This window comes from Pelobates fuscus, chromosome 2 (assembly GCF_036172605.1).
Source record: "Pelobates fuscus isolate aPelFus1 chromosome 2, aPelFus1.pri, whole genome shotgun sequence".
NCBI lineage: Eukaryota > Metazoa > Chordata > Amphibia > Anura > Pelobatidae > Pelobates > Pelobates fuscus.
This window is the reverse complement of record NC_086318.1, coordinates 422006928-422032446: the sequence shown is the minus strand read 5'-3', so window position 1 is coordinate 422032446 and position 25519 is coordinate 422006928. Positions and strand designations below refer to the sequence as shown.

Here is a 25519-nt window from a genome sequence, read left to right as displayed (position 1 = left end):
AAAAGATAAGAAAGGGTTCCTTGACAGATAGGCACAGATTTTGTCTTTGGCCATGGCCATGATTTGCCTGGCCATGATTTATTAGATATATATTTTGATTTAAAGATCTATACATTTCCACATTCATACAGTCTGTGCACTCCCCTCTCTCAATGGAAACTGAAAATAGTTATAGCTGTTTCCAGTTATAGCTACTTTCAGATCTGTTCACTGAACTCTGAAATGTAGTGACTTGGAATCAGACTACTATAAGTACCAAAGCAAATTTAGCTTAATGAAGCAGTTATGGTGTACAGAACATGCTCCTGCAGTCTCACTACTCAATTCTCTGCCATTTAGGAGTCAAGCCACTTTTTTAATGCAGCCCTAGCCACACCTCCCTGCATGTGACTTACACAGCTATCCTAAACACTTCCTGTAAAGAGAAATCTAATGTTTGAACTTCCATTATTGCACATTCTGTTTAATTGAAAATGTTTATCTTGTGCCCTGTTAATAGCTTGCATGAGTCTTCTGTGTTTGATTAAAGTTCAATTAACAGAGCAACACATAAGAATTTCTAAAGTAAACACACTGTACTGTCAGATCGGATTAAAAGCGAAACCATTTATTTTTTTTCATGCAGGCCGTGTGCGTCACAGACAGGAGAGGTGTGGCTAGGGCTGCATAAACAGAAATAAAAGTGATTTAACTCTTAAATGGCAGAGAATTGAGCAATGAGATGTCAGGGCTAGATCTATTTCAAAGAAATTTGATGTCAAGATTGATACAATTTCAAATATACTTAAAACAGAGACTCATATTTAAAAAAATCATATTTAAAATATGGTGAACACAAGCTGCAGGTGGATTTTCACCGTTTTTTTCCGTGGTAGAATTTCCAGATAACTGATGGGTCCCATTTAAGACCGCATTGATTTTGTCATTGTGCAGGAAATACTGTAGACAACAGGATTCCTGTAGACTTGTTGTTCAACTCAATCATGCAGTTTTCCCATGAAAAATAAATGGTGTAATTTGGCGGAAAAGAAATCAGGAGAATTATAGTGTTAGTTTCCATTTGTAGTTACCCCGCTAGCGCTTTTTCAACATACTATACGACTCTGTTGGAAACAAAGGGCACTATTGAGGATCAAGTTTGATGTCGACGTTGTATAGTATTTTAGGGGTTACAGTTGTGAGAGCTTCGGGCAGCTTGATGGGTATACAATCATGTGACTATAAGCCCAACTGAGCTCATGAAAGGAATTGTTTCCACCGTTCTAAAGAAAGGCTTTCATTAATCCCCAAGGGGAGGGGAAACATTTTTTTTTTTCTGAAAAATGTTGATAATTCAAACTCAAAGAATGTGTAAGGGAGGAAAAAAAGGTCCAAGTGACAATGCCAAATTAAAGAGAGCATCAGCCTTCGATGCACACAATTTCTTTATTGGATTTTCCACTTCAAAGCTGCACACTCTGTAGACAAAACACCAAACAAACAGCATTGGATTGCAGAGGAATTCACTTACATAAAAAGAAAGAAAAAAACAGAAATGCAAGAACATGGGTTAGGACATTATAGGGGCTATATGAGTGGAAGAATTTTAGTTAATAAACATTCAAGGCCAGGGCTCCTTAATCATTGCGGAAAACTTTCAATGATTTGACTTGAAGACGATTTTGCAGACACGCCATTCCCTGGCACCTTATATCGCTGGCTCTGAAAAAAGATTCCCAAATTCTGTGAGTGGGAAACCACATTTATTGTTTTTTCCTACAAAAATATAATTATCCGTGTACGGTATCAGATGACCTGATGAATATCAAATGCTGACAATAGCAAGCATTACGTTAAATCCCTCACTATCGCCATAATTTATATCATCACTAGCACCAACTAGTAAACCCTAGGAGAATGCACATTTTTGGCAACTTATTTGTATGCTTCTATAATTTATTTCTCACATTCATTTTATTTACACTAACATTGTATGTGCGTGTATAGGTGTGTGCATAGTTGATAGAATGAAGCTTGTTAGAGTTTGTCTCTGTTAATTTTTGTATGTCAGTTACTGGTTGTCTTATATATCCCCATTCTAGAATTGTAAAGCACAGCAGAATATGTTGGCGCTATATAAATTATAACAATATGACTGATTGCTTGAGGTAAACTTAGAGACGGACAGGCAATGAACAGATAGATAGATAGACAGACAGACAGACAGAGAGATAGATACATACATGTATACATAGACAGACAGGCAGATAGGTAGACAAACAGACGGAAAGACATAGCCTGTTATAGGAAAGATTACTAAAATTTAAGCGGACCTCCCTGATCCATTGTACAGCGCGACGGGGTTTGCTGGCGATATATAAATAATAAAATAATAATATACACCAACTAGTGGAGCGCTATATAAATTTAAAATATAAGGTAAATAGAGGGGCTCACTTACCCCATCAATTTAGTGTAATAACACACTTGGGGATATATACTTGGAGACACATATAAAGAGCAAATAACTAAGAAATATATGGTGCAGATGGTCTTTAGCAGTAATGGGTGATAAAAGTGAATAACTAGAACCACTCACATGGTCTGGAGCCTACATGGAATTGGCTCCGTTAAATAAACCTTGTTGCTCTTATTTTACTGAGCCAATACCATATAGGCTCCAGACCATGTGAGTGGTGCTAGTTATTCACTTTTATCACCCCTCTATTTACTTTATATTTTACATTTATATAGCGCTCCACTAGTTGGTGTATATTTTATACCATATATTTTTTTATTCCACTTTATGTGTTGAGCTGCTTTTTGAGTATTCCACTTTATGTGTTGAGCTGCTTTTTGTTTAGGCACTATATAGTATCACTCACTATCTCTGAAAAGAAATAGGTTTTTCTGTTTTTGTTAAAAAAATAATAAAATAATAATAATAATAATATTTACCTTTCATCTAGTTTTATCGTTGTTCACAGATTGAACTATTCTTGGATGATGGTCAGAATTTCAGATTTTCGAACCGCCATGTAGACTAATCATGAAACAAACTACTTTTGCAACGAATGAACATGTTTGTTGTGATTTGTTATTTGGAGCGCCACCCATGGCAACAGAAAAGAGATGAATGATGGCTAGGGGACAGCCATTAAATGTTAATTTTATTCACAGATCAAATGAGAAGTGACCAATAATGGGGGGAAAGGCCGAGCAGTATAAAAATCTATATTGTATATTTCATAAATATATCTAAATGTGTAAATAGAGATTTATCACTGCTCTCCCTTTATTGGCTACTTTTTCTCACGTGATTCGTGAACTAAATGGCGTGCAAATGCTCCTATCTGTGTACTGTAAAATATATACATCAGGGACGTATTAGCCGCGAGGCAAACAAGGCATTTGCCTTGGGCGGCATTTTCCAGGGGGCGGCAAAAAAGCCGCCCCCAAACGCCCAGGGCAAATGTCTTGTTAGCCTTGCGGCTAACAGACATGCCGGATGGGCTGGCTGTTAGGCGCGGGCGGCAGTGGCGAGGGAGCACTTTCCCCTGAGCTCTCTGCTCAGCTCCCTCACGCGCCGCCCGCAGAGTGAGGCTGGGAGCCGGAATATGATGTCATATTCTGGCTCCGCCTCCCAGCCTCACTCTGCGGGCGGCGCGCGAGGGAGCTGAGCAGAGAGCTCAGGGGAAAGTGCTCCCTCGCCACTGCCACCCGCGCCTAACAGCCAGCCAAGCAGCCCGACCAGCAACACCAGAAAGAGAGAGAACCCCCCCAGCATTCCTAAAGGTAAGGAGGCTGGGGGGGGTTGTTAAATAAATAAAAAAAAAGTGAGTGTTAATGTGAGTGAGTGTGTTTGTCTGCTAGTGTGTGTCTCTTAGTGTGTGTGTCTGTCTCTTAGTGTGTGTGTCTGTTAGTCTGTCTCTTAGTGTGTGTCTGTTAGTGTGTGTCTGTCTGTTAGTCTGTCTCTTAGTGTCTGTCTCTTAGTGTTAGTGTCTGTCTCTTAGTGTTAGTGTCTGTCTCTTAGTGTCTGTGTGTTAGTGTCTGTCTCTTAGTGTGTGTTTCTTAGTGTCTGTCTGTTAGTGTTAGTGTCTGTCTCTTAGTGTCTGTCTCTTAGTGTGCGTCTCTTAGTGTGCGTCTCTTAGTGTGCGTCTGTTAGTGTGCGTATGTTAGTGTGCGTCTGTTAGTGTCTGTCTGTTACTGTCTGTCTCTTAGTGTCTGTCTCTTAGTGTCTGTCTCTTAGTGTGCGTCTCTTAGTGTGCGTCTGTTAGTGTGCGTCTGTTAGTGTGCGTCTGTTAGTGTCTGTCTGTTAGTGTCTGTCTGTTAGTGTCTGTCTCTTAGTGTCTGTCTCTTAGTGTCTCTTAGTGTCTGTCTCTTAGTGTCTGTCTCTTAGTGTCTGTCTCTTAGTGTCTGTCTCTTAGTGTGTGTCTCTTAGTGTGTGTCTCTTAGTGTGTGTCTGTCTCTTAGTGTGTCTGTAAGTGTGTGTGTCTGTCTGTCAGTGTGTGCCTGTCTGTTAGTGTGTGTCTGTTAGTGAGTGTGTTTGCCTGTTAGTGAATGAGTGTCTGTTAGTGAGTATGTTCTTCCACTAATTTTCCCAAATCTTTTTCTCCGGACGAAATTCTGCCGTTCCCAAATTTTCTCTTTTTATTTTGGGATGGTGTGGTTTGTTCTAAATGAATTTTCCCTCTTTGCAGAAGTCTCGTTTTCAGTTTGTCATCGTCCGAGTTCTTACTCCCAGCAAATCACATGGACTACATGGGACACTATGCATGCATGATGACCTCTACCATGCACCCATTATTACAAATATACCTTGTAAGCAATGAATCCTTGTGCATTTCACCAGATTGTATAAAAGACCTCTGTATGTGTTATTATTTCTCCATCAGAAAACATTCTAATAGCCTCTTCCCACTACGCGTGAAGTGCATTCATCAATAGGAATATGTGGGAGCCATTTGCATACTGAATGGTAGTAAGGGGAAGTGCTTTATTTTAGACTGTGAATACTTTCTCAATGTATTTAAATATATGAGGGCTCTTTCCAACTAAAATGGTAATTAAAGGAGGATTGATTAGCAAACTGTTAACTTGAACAGGAAACCAAAGATTGGCTTAAAATCTCAATTGTAGCCATTTCATGACCTGTAATAATGAGGTACACCAAGGCATGATTTTTATTTATTTAATTTTTTTGCACAATATTATAAAATAAATGGCTAAATCTGCCCCACAACAGGGCTTTCTAACCTGGATATAAACAAACAAATAAGGGATGTCCCTTTGTTTGTTTTTCACACAAGGTGATTGTATTAGACAGATCAATTGTGTCTTTGCATTATGTAAAATATAATGTGCTTTGTAATTCAAACCGACGGCCCATGTGGGGGAGCTTTGAAGAGTTGCTGCTTCATAAAATAAAGTTTAAAGGATACTCTGTCCTGTCTGTAGGGAGTCAGACTGTCTTTAAAGTTTACACCACCGCTGGTGCCGGGACACAAATAAACACAATCCCAGGCCTCCTGTATAAAGGACATCCTCTCTAATGATCGCAAATAGACCTGGTTTTATGAACCAGAGAAAGCTGAAAAGCACATGTTGAGATCACAGAGGACAATTTATCTTCTCATTGAGTAAAATAAACTAGTGGGCAGTCTGTTTGCTCCCTCCCATTACCATTAGTTTATTTATGAATACAATGTAAACCTCTACAGTATGCAATGTATGGATAGACATAACTACTAAAGAACCTCTGCAATAATGCAATAATGAATGTGGCACAGATCGCAATTCATAACTCCTTTCATAGCAAAAAAAGTAAATAAACACTGAATTAATAAATAATTTCTTAACAAATATTAATGTACGAATAAGCCAAAAGAAGAGGTACAACAATGTTCTTGTTCTATATAAAATTGGAAAAAATAACAGTATGCAAACAGTTTAAAGAACACTCCGAGCACCATAACCTCTCAGTGTTTTGTAGTGGTTATGGTGCCAGGAGTGCCCCGACGCTGCCCCATTGTGAGGAGACAGTCTGTTTTAGAACAGTTTGATTTCTTGCTTGGGATCCACTGGATGACGCTCACTGCCTCACTTCTTCCCACGGAGAGCTGGAAGCAGGGCTGCTATTAGGTCTCTGGAGGGAAGCTCTGCAGTTTACGAGGGAGCCATCGAGTGATCGCTCTCAGCAAATGAGCAACGTCCTGCACTGCTAGGCTCAGCTCAGACAGACACTATCCTGCTCTCTGCCTGAAATAGGGGAGATAGGGAGTGGTGGCAGGCAGAAATCAACCTGTTATAGAATGGCTTCACTACTTACAAAGGGGGGATGGGACACTATAACCACTGTAGGTAAAGGAACACTTTAGTGTTAGGAATACAATGATGTACACTTAGAGAGCCAGGTAGAACGCCCTATGGCATTTTGGCATTATATAGCCACCAAGCACTTAAAGTATCTGGTGGCGTAGAGCACTATGGTAGTAAAAGTGCCAAACCCTTAGAGTGCCATGTGGTACCTGGCCCAAAACCATTATTAATGCCACTCATTCCTCAGAGTGCCTAGAGGACAATGAGGACATTCAGCATCAGAAAAAAAAAATGCAATGCTTTCCTATAGTGAGGGCCTAATGCACTCGCAGCATTCCCTCGCACCCGCAGCAAGCGCATTAGTCCCCCTGTCGCATGACGTCAGAGGAAGCGGAGGAACATCAGCGCTGAAATCAGGTGTTAAAAAGGTTTACATTCCTAACACTATAGATTACCTTTAAGTTCCTAATCCCCCCAATCTCAAAAATATTTGTGTCACTGTGCACCCTAAACTTCTACCCAATGTAACATGCATCCATTGCATTACAAAGACTGACACAAAATAAAGTGAAATGAAAAAGAAATGCATTATTATTATTTACTCAATTAATAATTAATAAATTAAATGATCAGAGTGTCTGCCGACAGCGCATTGCCATAAGAAAACTTTTTGAAAAACTGTCACGAAGAAAGCACTCCATTTTGCAGAGGGATAATGGATTTAACAGGTGGCCTTGCAAATCTGAGGTTTATGACGGTGGCTCCAGGGAGGAAGACTGACCTTTACAGTCAATCTTTTACCATTCTGAAACCGCTCATTCACGCTCTGGCACTTAAAGGGTTACATATGTAAGAAATACGAGTGGTGGGTTTATGGAAGCAACTACAAGGGGATCCGCGCTACTAAATACGTTGGAGCTTTTTAAAAAATAATTCATATTTACCATCAATCAAAACAAGACTATTTTGGCCATGTTCAGCTGATGTTTGCTTGATGGGCTTAAACTCTCTAAGAAAATAAAAGTTGTGACTTTCCTAGAATACAGGAGAAGACAAAAAAAAAAAAAAACAATAGAAGAAAGAGGATCCAGGCGTTCCAAATATCTTCGAATGTCTTTATTGGGACAAGTGAGACACCTTTTTGCAAAGAAAACAAACACAAAAAAATAAAACAAAATAAAATCTTTAAACTCTTAACAAACCAATCCCATTCCAGTCTTTATTTCATAAAAGAAGGATGTCTATTAACGAATGGAGCGGCAAAGTGAATATTGACTAGATTTCAGGAAATCGCACACTTAGTGCCTGAAGACACGTTGACAAATGTGTTACAAACATGAATACAATATAGAAACATAAACAAAAGACGAGACCAGTTTAATAAGTGCCTATAACGTTATAGTGTCACTAAAACCACAGACAATGTGACAGATTTTCCAGATGCAGATACTATGTATCCCTTAAAGCACGGGGTGGCCAACAAGTCGATCCCAATACTTTAGGCTGAGCACTCATATGTTTCCTTCTGGGAACAGGACAAGTGATATACAGAGATATTCAAAGGGAATTTCAAATTTTAAATCCAGTAGTCAAACTGACTCATGGCTGACTTCAAGAATTTTTCTGATTTGGCAACTTTGCATTTAAATTTTAAATTCACTTTGAATTCTGACTTTAGTAAAGAGCCCCTTTAAATTGCATCCGGGTGAATTCACTAAATATTGAGCTGAAGTGAACAAAACAACTAATTGAAACATGTAGGCAAAAGTAGACAACTTTAAAACATGTTCCAACTGGGCTACAGTCACAGCTCAACTATTTTAGCCTGCAAATCCCAATGCAGGTTTCAGTTCAATTCACTGTCTTTTTTTTTTATTATTATTTTAACTTGAGATGGGTTATACCTTGTTGCTTAAGCTTCATAGCGTCCCGTACCAAACAACCTAGCCCAGTCTTCCGGTCTCCTTCCCCTCTAGAGGTTCAGATTAACCCGTATTCCTCTCCCAACCAGCCAAGGCCAAGCGGAAGATAAGGTCTTAGGCAGCCGGTGCTTTCTGCCACGCCAATTCACAATTTAGTGAATAAACCCACTCTGTTGACTGTAGAACACAGACCAATGCAATCAGGGAGCAAGGGACGCTATCAATGCCTCTCTGTTCCTCTAAAATAAATCGCTGCAAGTACAAATCTGCACACACACCCAAAAATGATTTATCTCGTCATCTGCGCAGGTTGCTCATCCCCCGCTATCTGTTAGCCTTGCTGTATTAATCTTAATTATTTATATTCTTTATGACATCCCAGCCTGCTCAATGTTTTGTCTTTGGTATACACATGCTAGAACTTTGACAGCTGTGAAATCTATTGAATAAAAGGGGGGAAAAAAAGTGTAAAATATTCAAGACAAAAGCTGCATTTTACTATCCAAAGGAAGATTTCAGAGTACATTCATCTATGCAACAATACAAGTCAAATTATTTCTAGGAACTTGGCCAAAGATTGTACTTTTTACACACAGCTTGTTCTATTATCTTGGTCATTAATCACATTATTAAAATAAGAGAGAGAGAGAGAGAGAGAGAAATTGCTATCTCCCCCCCATGTTCAATCTCAGACTGTATACATTTGCAGCTACAATTAACCCATTTCCTTGCCAAAAAAAATGTATTAGCTGTGACTGGAAGGGAAAGAGTGAAAACAGTCAACTCAGAGTAAACTGAGCTGGAAAAAGGTTTATTAGGGCAACGTGATAAATTACTCATTCCTACAAAGTTTGTCTGGCAGTGTTGTGGATTGGTTAACTGAAGCTCCCTCTAGTGTTTGCAATGAGAATGCATCCTGCAGAGAGGAGGTTACCTCACTTGGAGAAGGGCTGTGACAATCCCTCCCCATTGCTGACATCATGCACACATTCAGCCACTGCTCTCCTCTGCCTTAACTTCAGACTTTAAGGTGGGCTCTGAGAACTGACAATGTTTCCCTCTCCTGCACTTCTCAGTCTAAGGGGGTTGATCCTGCATGTTGCAAGCACCCATCTCTAGCTGCCTGCCTGCCTGCCTGCCTGCCTGGCTTTTTATATACACCCATTCTTCAGACTAAGGACTTTAAATATTTTCTATTCTCTGCACAGACTGGGATTACTGTTACACTGATATCCATTCCAACAGGATTTGCTTTTTTTCCTTAACCACCAATCTTCCAGGTAAGCATTAGCTGGGTTTTCTTTTTTTGTTTTTTTTTGTTTTTGTTTATGTTAAGCCATGATCATAGTTCTAGTTATTATTATTATTATTATCATTTATTTATGTTGCTTGTTTACAAAGGAATGTTCAAACACTGGATATCACAGCAGTTTTACTCCGGCTTAACATTCTAAACCCTCTGATTTCTTATTCTGTCGCCTGTTTTTGTTTTGTGATTGATACATGAATGATACAGATGGTTGTATCAAGGGGGGAGCACAAACCTGGTGTCATCAAGGGATATCTTAAGCCCCCCATGCAACAGTAAGATCACAAGCAGAATAAGAGTTAAATATTAATATCGCCTTAAAATAAAATCAGAAGGGGGGTTGTTATTCAGATGAGGAAAACGATCCCCCAAATCTGCGTGTTGATACACTGTACTTTTTTCCTTATATCTGCAGTCGGTAAGTATAAGCCAATGTCTCTGCAGGAAAACTTTCCATAGGAAAAGCTGGGGGGTGGGTGGTGATTTAATTAATTTTATTTAATAACAAACAGAAAAGCTTTCTTCATTTTCTGGAGTTAGTAAGCTGCATGTGTGGTAGCTCTTTACAATAGTCCCTTCTTCAGCCAGTAAAGGTAATCAATATTCCTTCAGTACTGAGTGTAGTGTGTACATGAAAAGCAGAATTCTTGCTCAGTCTGTGTACATTACTTGTGTTAAGGCAGCCTAGACTTCTGCAAAACATAATTGAACAGCTACACCTATATCTCAAAACTTGAATTACTGCATGGAAGCACCAGGTTTTCAGCTCGTCGGTCCCAGCAAGCTGGGTTGCTGCTTGATTTTCAATCTCTTTAAGTAAAAAATAGATTTATTTTATTTATTTTTTTCCCAGCTGCTATTCAAAGGCATCATAGCAAAATGCATTGAACAGGCAAGTGAAGGATGTGACTAGCATAGCAATTCTGTGGCACAGACAGATAATGCTGAGATTAAGGGACCCAGCATTGTCTGTACATGGGGACCCCCACTGGGAAAGGGGGAATTAGAGACTGGAAAAAAAAATGAAATGCTGGAAAACTGGATCTTGGTGAAATGTTGCTCTCCTGACATGACTGTTAAGAAATCATTCTTCTTACATAAAACGTGAATTTCCATACAATTATCAGATTGACTGGGTACAAATATTCCCCTTCCCCTATCAGGTGCTGATATGTCCAATTATTACCAATAGTTTTAGATATCTGATTTAATTCTTTAAGATTTTACTTAATCTAGCCCAAATCCCCACATATCAAGCAGTTCTAAGCTTTGTTTATCGTTTGAGGGTCTGAATATAGGAGTTATGTGCAGTGCACAGCTATCTTACTTTTACAGAATTAAACATTGTTTATTTATCTACATCTACATTACCTGTAAAGGGTTAAGATATGCCTAGGCAGAGAACATATGTACATCTCTAAATGTAAAGAGAGAGAGAGAGAGAGAGAGAGAGAGAGAGAGAGAGAGAGAGAGAGAGAGAGAGAGAGAGAGAGATTGATTTTGATTATTTTGCTTTGTTTATAAAGGGGTAAGACACCCACATCAGATAATACAAGCACAGCTGTCTTGTTTTTTAATGGTAGATGCATGCTAAAGGATAGAAGCTTTGCTTACAGCTTACATCCTTTATAGGGTTAAAGTATACTAAAGGTAAGAGACTGTAAAAACAGCCCCCTTCCTTTAAAGGGTTAATACATGCTAAGGGAAAGGCTGTGAGCAAGGCTCATTTCCTTCAAAGGGTTAATGCATGTTCAAGGATAGAGATTGTGAGCATAGCCCCTTTCATTTAAAGGGTTAATGCATGTTAAAGGAGAGAGATTGTGACATAGCTCCTTTCCTTCAAAGAGTCAATAAATGCTAAATTAAAGGCTGTGAGTTTAGCTTCTTTCATTTAAAGGGTTAATGCATGTTAAAGGAGAGAGATTGTGAGCATAGCCCCTTTTATTTAAAGGGTTAATGCATGTTAAAGGGACAGAACATAAGTCTGTCTGCACCTTGACAAAGCAAGAGGGGGGAGCATTGTTTGCCAGCACTCTTACTCCCTGGCTGCAACCCATGATCTGCAGCTGCTAGCAGACCACAGTGTTAGTGCATAATGTTCAAATTAAACAAATCTCCCTCTCCGAGGGCTGTGCTCAGCACCAGTACTTGGTGATCCCACTGCTGCTTCATTTACCTAGTAAAGGAGATTAATCCCTCCAAATATATTCATTCCGCATTATCGTTTAATCGTGTTATTCCAAAAGTAATCTGGGAAAGAGAAATGCTACAAGTGGGCAATATACCTCTAATATCACTGACCGGTTATTTACGTTCTCCTCGTCAAAGAATACCCGTTATTCTAGGATTTACTATCATATTTATTTATATGATTTACCGTATCCCTTTATACGGTATGTAAGATTGACTGTACACTTATATGGGCACAATAGATAATATTTAACATGGAAGATATAATACATATGTCTAAACATTACATCAACGTGGACATACACTACAAACAACACAATTCTATAAACACATATACAGCAAGTACTCTACATAGACAGTGAGAGAGGCTTGTATTACTATACACACACGTACATTAGATATGTAGTACACAAATGCATATACCACACACATACATATATACACGCATACATAGAAACACCTACATACACCCAGCTCTGTCCATGTCTGTAATATTTCTACGCAATTTTGGCTGCTTGTCATCTGCTATTCTGTTTAATTAAACATCCTCTAAGACCCCCTACCAAAAAGCCATGATAATAACTTGTGTCACCAAATAACCACGCAAACAGCTCATGAATCCATCACTTGCTGTCATAATACAAAAGCATTGTAGTACTGGTGAACTGTTTCTTTACACAAGACACTTATTGCGATATAATTGGCTGTCTCCCCACTCTGATAGCTTTGTGGCTAAATCAAAGCGAGCAAAATAAATTTGGTCAGATTCTGGCTGCTGTCAGATTTTGTTACCAGACTATTAATTATCTATTCCCCTGGTCCCCTCTCTCTGTACAGCACTGCCCAATCAGATGAAGTCCAATTATGCCTTCCATCTAATGCCTGCGGGGTGTACAGGCCTAACTAACATTACTCTCACGCCGGATAAAAAAACACAATTATCAGTTAGGCTTCTCTGCATGAAAAAAACGTTCCCCATGAAAAGGCCGTCTTGTATAAAGTCATCGAGTAATGAATTGCTTGACTTAGCCTTGCATTTTATTGTATGTTGGAAAAAGTCTAGCTTGAGTTAACTCTTCCACGGCATTGCCAGGCACTAACCCCAATACAAGACTGGTACATTAAAAATACAAAGGTCTATTCACTAAGAAGAGATTTACGCAGACTTTACCAAAACTGAGGTAGAAATAGCCGAGTTGGCCAAAATCTCCAATTCAAAAATATTGTCAATTTGTTTCTCCCACCTATTCTGTTTTGGCCTTAAATTGTAATTTCATGTTGCAGTTTGATGAACCACTGATTCTATTTTGACAATAATTCAGAAAATGTCTCTCTATAGTACATTTTACACAGGGCTTGTTGCAAGACAAACTTAATTTGACAGACAGAGACAAACAGATACACAAATTCGAGCTTGTAGTACACGTACAATAAAGTTGGATAGTGTGGGGTGGTGCAATTAACCAGGGGTAAATCTACATGGGTAACTGTGTATATGATCATTTAGGAATCTTCATTTTCTTTTATTTCCTGGGGGCGAAATAATTCACACATTGGCTATACAGTACACTTAGCAAATACATTCTTTTTAATTTCGTGCTGTTTGTGATATTTTGTGTTTGCTGTGTCGGTAGCAGTAATGACTAAATAAATAGTACAGTTTAATGAAATCAACATGGCTATTAGGGCTCCACACAGCCCTTCAAAAGGAGGACTTTAACTTGTTCCTGCAGACACAACTGTTCTGCTCAACGGGACGCTTTGTTGCAATTAAAGACAGGGAAATCTGGACAGAAACAGTAAGGGGCTGACTTGTGGGTCTGGACAGAAAAAAGGCATCTACTAGAGTGTATCACCCCCAAGTGGGCATGAACTCAGCTGGAAGCAAAGCTCTCAATACATAACTTGTGTTTTCCCCCCTTTCAAAGAACAAAGAGAAGTCAGATGCTTGCGTTTCAGCTTTATATTCCCGCAGAAATTGATTTTTGTGTGTGTGTGTGTGTTTGGTGTTGTGTTTTGTTGTGTTTTTTTTTTATCGTTATATTTTATTCATTATAGATTAGGCCCCTGATACCCAAAGCTGACAAAGAGAAATATAAAATTTGAGAAATCTGCAAAATAGGCTTTTTTTCTGCACGACTTTCTGAGTTTAGAATATCTGAAATACGTTTTGCTTTTTTTTTTTACTTTTAATTTTTCTTTGCTCTATTTTTTTTAAAACAACGACCAGTTTTGTAATTTTCAATTTCTGAAACTCCTTTTAATATATATAAGACCAAATGTCAGTTTGTATTTTATGGCTCAAACAATCTTTTACAGTCTGTGTTATTTAACGATGCAATTAGTACTCGTCTTACAAGCAGTTATATAGGCCAAACAAAACATTGTGGAGAAAAGGGGAAAATGTACAAAAACTAAACATAATGTTTTAGAAACAGATACGGTTTCCAAAATTGGATTTCAGTTTTGCCTTACATGTAAATATTTAAGTAGCAATTTTTTTATTTTTGTTTTAACAATTCTACATTCCTAGAAAAAAACACAACTATATGAGTACTTCTACTGACGCAATTTGCCCAAGCTGATTTTTGTTTTCACCTCAAATGCATGATTCAATTTGTTTTGTAGGCCTCAGGCTGGTACATACATTTAAGGCCACATATACTTACAAGAGATTAAACTCCTTATATATGCTACAATAAAAATGCAGACACATTCTATAAAATGTTAACAAAGTCACACAAGAAGTGTCAGGCTAGAACTGTCGTAATCCTAAATTCTTTGAGTTAACTCATAGCCAGCGGTCACACCTTGAATTTTAAGTGTCAGGTATTTGTTAAAGGCAAAGCAAGCTAGCACTCCACTTAAACTCACATATTTCCTGCACTTGTTGAGACAATGGCCGGCATTGTGTTACCTTCTCCCCGCCTTAAGTGGCGTTACGTTTCCTTGACAACTTTAAAGAGGGAGTCTTAAACCATTTGTAGGAATATGTGATTTGTAACACTAGTTTTTCTTCGGCTTGCTAAATGGGTAGCATATAATTGAAAACTAGTCTGCTTCCATTAGCCTCTGGCTGTCATTTTCCTAAGGAAAACAACAAACTAACCAGTCTGTGTTATTTTTTTTTTTTTCTATCAAACATTTTACAAGTTGGTATTAGTTACGAATGCAAAAGGTATAATGGAATCCAGATTGGGTTTCCCATCACATGTCCAATATATACCCTGATATGTTTACACATTCACTAACACAGACATTTCCTGCGTCCTCTCTAGACATAATATACAAAGATTTTAAAGCAGGTCAATATATGATCTTTGCTAATATCATCTGTTGTATATTGCTTTCCTATTTGAAGGATTTACACAGTCACAATTCCTTAGTGTCTAGTATAAGTATAGTGGACTGTATATCTCAGTCTATGCAGCAGACAGTGATGGGCTTTGTAGTCCAATCTCAAGTCTCTGTGCCCATCCGGGATACTTGGTAGTAGAGTATCATCATGGAGAATGTATTTCACAAACATCCGAGTTCCGTCCTGAGCGATTACTGATTTGTGGCTCTTTACGAGGCACTTTTAACTGTGGTAGGTAAATCAGTGATGTTTTGTCACTAAAAGGGAGTCGAGGTGATATGATTGGTTTTGGATTAAAATAAAAGATTTGGAAAATCTCCACCACCACCAGGTTGGGATATCTGAACAACCACAACAACTAACTAAAAGTTAGCTTTGAGTTATTTTTTTTACATCTATTTTATATTGAACACAGTGTATGTGTGTATGTATGTGCATGAGTACATGCATTACTGTAGAAGCAATATCTGAGTACACAAGCTTTCCAATGCACCCCATATCTCAGTGTTTACTTGGGAGAAGATGTGACAAACTGTAACTTCCAGAGAAGTGACATTTCTCTTTCAAATCATATAATTCTGTAGTCAGGTCACCACAACTCAGTGCATCAGTGTCAGCTGACTTTCTGAGACGCTACGCAAAACACAAGGCAGCCACCCTCACATGACCCTCTGTAGCCAAGATGGCTGCCGTTTGTGACCCATCATGAAATCGGAGAACGGTGGAAAATCCCATCTGGCACTTGGGAAATGTTTTGCCCAAATTGTCAGGAATCCCAAACTGTGAATGGCAAGAGAGCTTAATGAAAATGTTAATTCTAGTAAATTTGTTTGTTAAATTCCCCCAAATCTTAGAAATGCCTGCGTTTTCTCTATATAAAGGTAGCATTTCATTCATGTTGAGGAAATGTTTTGGATGTATTGGTGTCTCCAAGTATTCCATACATCCTTTCTACTTAGAGCCTTTTGCTTGTAGTGTAAATTTAATGGTGCTAGCTTCAGGCCTAGTAAGCCTCTCAAGTCAGCCTAGCCTGATTAAAGCACAAATGGGCCAATTCTTCTGTATAATGGCTCAAGGTCATTGAAGGCATGCACAAAGAATTAAAGGGAGGTGAGGACTGCCAGTAGCCGTGGTATTGTTCAGGATTGTAAATCTGACATCACGACCAGCTATTCAAATGCAAAAAAAACTGGTGTATCCAAGAAGTTGGCAAACAGATGTAAAAGGGAGTTATGTGAGAGTTTTATTGGGCAAAAGAAAGGGCTGAGAAATAAATATTTTAATCCACATTTTCCTCTGTCAGAGCCATTGGCTGACTTTTTGTGTTTGTTGATGTTTTTGCAAGAAAAAACGGGTTACAATCGTCGCTGATCTTAATGAGCTTTCGGTTAAATTCAACATTGGCTGTAGTACAATAGGAGTATTAGGACATGTTTTGCATAACAATTGATGAAAAAGAAACAATTTAACAGCTACCATAAAAAAACAAAACAAACAGTATTATATGTACTGCATTTCACACACAGTGCAGTCATTTCCTCTTGTGTTAAAAGCTAATTTAAGCAAATTTACAAGTTCAAAGGAGACAGTTGTAAAAGTGCGTGTCTGTATTTGTATTTTTTATTTTACATATTTTTCATAACTTTTTGATATAGCATTTGCATGGAAACAGAATAGCGAGGAAGCCCTGTAGTTATCTTAAATAGTTATTGCTGGAGTGGAGGCTATAAAAATGATCAAGAAAGGTCAATGAAACTTTTTTTTTTAAATTAAAAATAAATAAATAATAGATTAAAAATATAGACAAGAAAATATGTAATTTTTTTTAGATGCTAAAATAATTTCCATAAGAAAAAATATACATAAAAGTGACAATACTAAAAATAATAATAATATAAGATAGAAACCTAAGCAGAGCCTGATTAAAATATGGGGGGGGGGGGGGGATTTGCTTTTACAGAAACTGTCAGTTAGAGTTAGACATTAGTAAGAATTTTATATATTTCATGTGCTTATAGTATTTATATAATTCATTTGCATTTTGTGTCAAGGGGATTTCCATATTATCAAATTAACTCTCTTTAATCTTGGAGTTCCCATCTGTCATGGGATAGCTTCTGGGAGACAAGGATGATGGGAAATGTAGTCACTACTGTTAACGTGTCCTATTAAAGAAGTATTGATTTCTAAGTGGGGATTACATACTAAATTGAGAATTATGGGTGTTGACATTTTTCAGCCAATGTGGTCTCATTGAATAAAAGCTCTAATCCACCACAAGGCACAGTTTAGCGAATAAGCCCCGGAGTTATGCCAACGTTCCACATTTAAAGACAGATCACTTGGAACAGGATTTTTTTTCAGATTGCCGCAGTTATTCCGAGGACTGGCAACTGTAGCACATTTTTATTCTGGAACAGATGCTGCACTTGCTGGGTGCCATGTAATTACTGAGTGAAAATGCAAATTGCTGCTACGGTATACCTTAATTTCAGGGTCAAGTATTTCCAGCTCACTCGGATTCTTTTACGTGTCAATCTAAGCACCTTGGCAGAATGACCTTTCACATCCATAAAAACAAAAGAGATTTTGTCAAATCATAGAGTGATGGAAATTGCAAGGTAACAGCATAATACTCTTTTATGCTTCCGTAATGTTATTTAAAAAATTGTGTGCCATGGTACATGCTCCATTGCATACAGAAGGCTTGACTCGTTTGTATGTTTGTGTTTGTGTGTGTATACATATGCACACACACACGAGCAAACAAATATATATGTGTGCGTGTGTCTATGTATTTATATTTGTTTGTGTGCATTAACATAGAAATATAAGCAATTGGCTAAAAATCCAGGAAGCTTATAGTATGAAACAGCCCTATTAGTGGTGATTAAATCCTGTGCTAGATTACAGTGTTCAGTAAATCCTTGAATAGGGACATGTGCACAGATGTTACACAGGCCACATTTTATTTAACCTATGGGAGTGATTTACAAAGATCCACACTTTCTACATAGCATTAACTCTCTGTACGTATGGATTTGGGACTTTATCCAAGGCCTTAAACGTACACAACATAACCCCTAACCGAGGCGAGCACCAGAACCAGGGTTTGGCTCTCATCGTGAGTTATCTATTACATGTAGAAAGTGGTGGACACAATGTGATTGTGCTTTCAGTTTGTAATCGAAAAAGACAGGTGTCACCGCTCGCTAAAGTAATTTCTCTACAGTTGGTTGATTGAAGCTGACTTCAATTACAGCTGCGCTTGGATGAGTGCACAGGAATGGCTGATGTGAAACCCTAGAAAACGTGGCAATGCGTGGTACCGGTGTGACCTCTAGAGAACTCGGAGTTTAACCATGTTGCATAGTCAATGGATTTGTTCATTCTAAAAACTAATGAATGTTCATCAATCACCATAAGAATGTAATTCAATTTGCGTTTAATATGCCAAAGTGCGCTGTTACTAATTGTTAATTAACATTTGTTTTGCTTTTTTCTCTCCTTTTTTCTTGTCCCCAGGAAATTAGTGGAATTAGGATATCCTAAAAGGAATATACATCTATCTACAAGGGAAATATCCAACATTGTGTAAAGGAACCTTACGGAAAGCTACAGTGTAACCTACGATTCTTCCGAACATCTTTCTTCCATTACATACTTTTTAAACAAGTGCAACTTGGAAACGTGTGATGTTTTTCTAATGGGTGTGGACCTTTTTTGAGATGTAACTCTTATACAAAGTCTTCACGTTTTGATTGTGAACAGGAAAGAGCGAGAGAAGAAAAAACATGTTCTTAACCTGAATACCCTATTCATCTAAACTTCAACATTATGAATGGTTTCCCAGATGCGGAGGTTGTTTTACTGATATTACTGAGGAGCATTTGTAAGAAGAAAAACAATTTCTGGCAAGGAAATCAAGCCAACCAAAAGGAATTTATATAGAAACAGTTTGTTTTCTGGAGGAGGGTATAGCACATAATCCAGAAAGATCTAGCTGTGCAGCCTGCCTTGTTCATATTAGTCAATGGTGATCGAAAGGCTGGGATGTGGACAGTCTGGTAAAATCCTTCCGTTTGGAATTGTTTGAATAGATACTGTGAACAGTGGGCTGTTGAATAAGATAACCCAAACCAAGTCTTCACCATATTCTGCTCTAGCTGTGGGGGACATCAAGAGAACCTCAGAACACACTTTCTAAGCAGGTATGTCCTTATCTAACTTTTGCAAGATGGGAGAGATATGATACAGTAAGAATTGATGGTGGGAGTTTGCTAAATGGTATACTCTATATAAAAGCAGCTCTGGGGACTTTGCATACTTTGCAAAGAACCCCTTGATGGTGACATCACTGCTTGGGGGCGAAGTAGCCCGGGACTGCAGCTAAGGTGGGTTTGTAAATGAAGGTATAACACTAATGTTTATAGAGGATCCTGTGAGACTGTGGAAGCCTCCAGAGATATTATTTTGGGATGCGAGAGATTATGCCTTCTTTCCACAGCTATCACTAGCAACAGCCGTGGGGAGTGGCAACTTGTTGGTGGTAGCCCCATCTTTTGTCAAGTTGTGTCGAGATATGATTTTACCAAATGAAAACGAAGTCCCTACTTTGTTTGATGATATCTTTTGTCTGTGATGGAATTTTAATGAAATTTGAATGCATTATTTACACCCCAAAATTTGGTGGGACAGAGCCACTTCAATGCTGTCTGTGCCAAAAACAACTTGCATAACTAGACTAGGCCAGATGTATTTAGACCCATAGATGTTCCTAAACAAATACCATATTTAATTCCAGAGTAACACAGAATATTCCAATGACTGCTCCTTTATAAGTATGGCTAGTTGGTTAATTTTTTCAGTGCATGTTAACAGGACCACTACCTTAACACGATCACTGTTCTTAACAGTGTAATTATACTTAGATATAGAACCATTACAACGTAATTATACACTGCTATGGAATCATTCAATAAAATTAATGAACCCATTACACCTATATTCACAAGGCTGAAATAATTGATAATTGTTTGAAAGGCTTGTCAGAACCAAAAGTACTTATAAAGGATAAAGGTTGAAAATAATGAAAGAAATTCCATAGCTTTCTATTTCATTTTTTTCCTTTAAAGCAAAATAGTAGAGACTACTTTGTATTAGTATTGCAAAAAAAAAAAAAAAAAACAACTCTCGGGAAGGTGGAGATCTCATCCATCTCTTCCATGTCCCGCATATTCATCAGCTGTTTACCATGACAGTGAACATCACAGGTAACTTATTGCATGATATAATAAATGCCAACAGCAATCATATCATGTACAAGTTTTGCAAAAGATACCACTGTTTTTTAGCTATCTGTTGGGATCTCCCATGAAGTCTATGTTGTGTTTTCAGCCATTGGTAAGAAAGTAACTACTTGTCTCCACTTGTTGGAAAATAGTACTTCCACATAACTATAGCCCTCCTTAATCACAACTTCTAAAATTTACTTATACATGTCACTTGTGTGTATCTAACCTTGAAGTGCAAAATAGGTAGAATAATTGGAATACACCTTAATTACGAGGAGACCTGAATTAATAGCTAATCTTGCATAATCAACACTACAAGCAAATTGAAAAATTCTCTGATGCAGAATTGAATATGGGATTGCAGTTCGAGAATATGCAGAGTGGAGTTGGACTTCCTAAACACTTTGCACTTTGTATAAGAGGAAAGTTTATAGATAGATGAATGTAAATTAGGTGTATGGACTGACCATTATATTGTCTACATTCATTATTACTTTGTTTTAGATACAACCAGCTGTCAACTAGAGGTGCATTATTGTTGTATTGTTTTGTTGTTTTTATGTTGGGAAGTGCTTAATATAAAGCAATATAAAAGTTAGGCCATCATTATTTTGTCAGTCATGGTTTCTTGGACCCTGGATTTGTTAAGCCCAAGATTTCATTTCAAAAGCTCTCTTTTTTTATTCATGTTTGACCAAAAATACAATTTTATTGTAATATTTATAACATATTAGATAATCTGATATGGTCAACACCAGTAATTTATCACTAATTAAGGTTTCCTTTTTTTTTACAGTCTGGGAGTCGTGGATTGTTATAGTAAAAAAAAGGGATTCATCATCGGTGACCATGACTATGGAAACATGGAACTATTTCATTGCTTGGACTCAGCTGTTACTACTATTTCGAATGGTGCCAGAATATGTTAATGCTAAGGCCTGCCCTTCAGTCTGTCGATGTGATGGAGGTTTCATATATTGCAATGATCGGGAGTTGACATCTATTCCTTCTGGAATACCGGACGATGCTACTATTCTATACCTTCAGAATAATCATATCAACAATGCCGGGATACCTTCTGACCTCAAAGGCCTAGATAAAGTTGAAAGAATATATTTATATCATAACAGTTTAGATGAATTTCCAATTAACCTCCCCAAGAATGTTAAAGAATTGCACCTGCAAGAAAACAATATACGGACTATTACCTATGATGCACTTTCACAAATTCCTTCCATTGAAGAACTGCATCTAGATGATAACTCAGTATCTGCTGTTAGCATTGAGGACGGAGCATTCCGAGACAACATATATCTCCGTCTTCTCTTCCTTTCACGAAATCATCTAAGCACAATACCCTGGGGTTTGCCTCGAACAATTGAAGAACTACGTTTGGACGATAATCGGATTTCGACTATTTCAGAGATTTCTCTGCAAGATCTTACCAATTTAAAGCGCCTCGTTTTGGATGGAAATCTTTTAAACAATTATGGCCTTGGGGAGAGGGTCTTTATGAACTTAATCAACTTGACAGAGCTCTCATTAGTTCGCAATTCTCTCACTTCACCACCTGCAAATCTGCCAGGCACAAACCTGAGAAAGCTTTATCTACAAGAGAACCACATGAACTATGTGCCACCCAACGCGTTTGCTGATTTGACACAACTGTACCGACTTGATATGTCGAATAATAATATAACATCTTTACCTCAGGGTATCTTTGATGACCTGGATAATTTAACCCAGCTATTCCTACGCAGCAATCCTTGGTACTGTGGGTGTAAAATGAAATGGGTACGTGACTGGCTCCAGTCATTGCCTTCCAAAGTTAACGTCCGTGGACTAATGTGTCAGGCTCCAGAAATAGTTAGAGGAATGACCATTAAAGATCTTAACAAAGAATTATTTGATTGTAAAGACAGGAATGATATCAATACTGTGCAGGTGACAACCACGATGCTAAATACTTTACTTCCAGCACAAGGACAGTGGCCAGTGGTGCCTGTGACCAAACAGCCAGATATTAGACTTCCCGATCTCAGTAGAATCTATCGAACCACTCCAATACCAGTTCGTAAGATAATAACTATTAATGTGAAATCTGTCACTATAGAAACTATACACATATCTTGGAAAATTGCATTGCCTTTGACAGCACTGAGACTTAGCTGGCAACTTGGCCACAGCCCTGTTTTTGGATCTATAACAGAGACAATCGTAACTGGGGACAGGACTGAGTATTTGCTTACAGCCCTTGAACCAGAGTCCCCATACCGTATATGTATGGTTCCCATGGAAACCGATAATTTCTACTTATTGGATGAAACACCTGTTTGCATCGAAACAGAGACAGCATCTCTTAAAATATACAACCCTACCACAACGTTGAACAGAGAGCAGGAGAAGGAACCCTACAAGAACTCCAGTTTACCGTTGGCTGCCATCATAGGGGGTGCAGTGGCATTGGTGGCCATTACACTCCTTGCCTTGGTTTGCTGGTATGTACATCGGAATGGATCTCTGTTTTCTAGGAACTGTGCTTACAGCAAGGGGCGGAGAAGAAAAGATGACTATGCAGAAGCTGGAACTAAGAAGGACAACTCAATTTTAGAAATCAGGGAGACTTCTTTTCAGATGATACCAATAAACAGTGATCCAATGTCTAAGGAGGAATTTATAATACACACTATATTTCCACCCAATGGAGTAAGTCTGTATAAAACCAGTCACAGTGAGAGCAGCAGTAACAGAAGTTACAGAGACAGTGGTATACCAGATTCTGATCACTCACATTCATGATGCTTGATGGCACAGGACATTTTATAGGAACTTCTGTGAGTGACTGGAATTCACTGTTCCACTGTAAAACACTGGATAAACATTTGAAGGAGCAATGTACTGTGCATTTGCCATATAATTTATATTTAAGAACTTTTTATTAAAAGTTTCAAATTTCAGGTTGCTGCTACAATTAAATGTAGCCTGACGCCTGACCACAATTCTCTATTTTAGTATTTTTTTGTAATTTGTACTGTATTTTCCTTGCTAATATTGAAAGTTACGAACCATTTATCTTTTTTTTTTGTGTTCTACTGAGTAAAACGACTTGTCGACTGTGAAAGTGATTTTTTTTGCTGTGTTGAACAATCAGGATTTAATTTTTTTTTTAAATGATTTTTTTTTCAAGATTGTTGTAGTATAAAGCACAGACCATTTTTTTTTTATTTCATTTTTTTTAAACAAAAATATAAAATGTAGCTACAAAACAAAAATAAAATAGATTAAACCATTGGCTCTGTAAAAACTGTACACATCTGTAACGCTCAATAAACAAATGTGTTTAGTAAATGGGCATTATCTGTTTTTAACAAGAACCACTCAATATTTCACTTTTTCATTAATTTAATAGGCAGAAATAAACCCGTTAATTATTCCTGAGAGCATTAGGGCCTTTAAAGATACAAAATATTACAAAAAAAAACAACATTCCAAATTAAATATTAATATCATTATTATTTTGCTTTACTTAACTACAAATTGCATTATAATCCAATACAATTCAAAACTGGAACACCAAATTTATTCTCATTAACATTTGTTATTCCATCCATTTAAAAAATGTTTTAAACAATATTTATTTACTGTCGTATTTATATCATCCATTTACTTTTTCAAATCAGAAAAGAAAATGTGTTGGAATAAACCTCACATTGTCACACCGCTATATTTTCATCATTTTAGGAACAATAATAAAATAACAGAACTGTAACAAGGAGCCCTATTGCTCAAAGGATTACATTGTGAATACTCAAACCCCATTGCATGTATTAAATAAATATACAAAGTCATAATGAAACATAAAACATACAACAACCCAAATGTTAAAGTTTTAAAAAAACATATACAAATATATATAAAATAAAGAACAATATCACAATGTTCCAAAATGCACAATAGCACTAGGTATACAGAGCCAACCTTAAACGAAAGTCAATTAATTAAATTGATACATCGTGCAGAATATCGACTCCCACTTTTTTTTTGTATTTTGCTTAAAAACCAATAATTTGAGAAAAACACAAGCAGAATAAAGCCCTTTACTAAAACATGCATACCATGTTTTTTCCCTTCCTATTTGTTAAAAGCAATTTAATATTTAAAAAGAACAAATTAAACACATATGTTGCCATACCTTTATTTCATTTTTTTTTTTTCTAGATAATAACCAAAGTGCGTTGTATGCCCTTTGGCCAGTCTTGTATGTGCCTTGATCCAATGCTACATGTATTCAGCTTTCTTTCAGTGACAATTTTTTCATACATGCCAAACTATGAAAAATATTGATCTTATTGCTGAATAAAACAAAAAAAAAAAGTACATTAATTCTATGAATTTTTTTTTTATTTTTTTTTAAGTTTCTTTTATAAATGAGACGGGGGGCAGGGGAGAAAAAAAAATGTTCTCTATTTCCAAAACCTGACCACATTTGCAAACTATTATTTGGGAATCTAATCAGAAGCAATTATTTGCAGATTTCTATAGCTTCTTTGTTCTGTGAAGTCCTATCATTTTTGTATCTGCAATTTTCACCGTCAGACTATCGAACGGATTAAATGTCACACAACCTCAGAATTACAAACATACCAGCAAAAGGCAAGCGAGAGGCAAAGGTCTATCTCTAGGGAACGCATAAGTACCCAACTGTCTAAACATCACTTGTGTTCATAGGCAAGACTAAGTTTGGATGGTTAAAAGAAGAGGAGAATTGATTGACCTAAGGAATTAGCTTAATTTATGGCTCTTAAGACAGAGCATTTTTTTTCATTGCCTGTACATAGCCAACAACTTTTACAAAATGATGTTGACCTATCTCTAGTACGAATTTCCTGTGCATAGTCGTAATGGATTGGTTGGCAATTACTATGCTCTCATACATAAAATAGAAAGAAAAAAAAAGATTTTTTTTACTGACGTGACAGCACACATATGGTACTGGACTATATTACCCAAGATGCACAGCCACCAAAAAGTGTGTTCCAAAAACAGAATACAATTGTTGAAAATACTGTTATAAATACTGAAAATATTGGTTCCCTCTGTGTTTAAATATATTTTTCTTACATACGAGTTGTATTTTCTTTTTAGCTAA

The 25519-nt window shown here is 37.4% G+C and overlaps 2 protein-coding genes across 3 annotated transcripts in view; one reads left to right on the top strand and one right to left on the bottom strand.

The window, feature by feature from the left end:
• Positions 1-25519, bottom strand: part of MACROD2 (mono-ADP ribosylhydrolase 2) — a 1922332-nt gene that overhangs the window by 1486455 nt on the left and 410358 nt on the right. The gene's annotated exons all lie outside the window — the stretch shown is intronic.
• On the top strand, positions 9235-24753 carry FLRT3 (fibronectin leucine rich transmembrane protein 3). Its single transcript, XM_063444037.1, has 3 exons — positions 9235-9499; positions 18602-19287; positions 21167-24753. The coding sequence occupies exon 3, from the start codon at positions 21220-21222 to the stop codon at positions 23167-23169; it is 1950 nt and encodes a 649-aa protein (XP_063300107.1). The 5' UTR covers positions 9235-9499; positions 18602-19287; positions 21167-21219; the 3' UTR covers positions 23170-24753.

What these genes read in the sequence shown, in the direction of transcription:
- FLRT3 (XM_063444037.1), top strand. Translation starts at nt 21,220, where the DNA reads ATGACTATGGAAACATGGAACTATTTCATTGCTTGGACTCAGCTGTTA.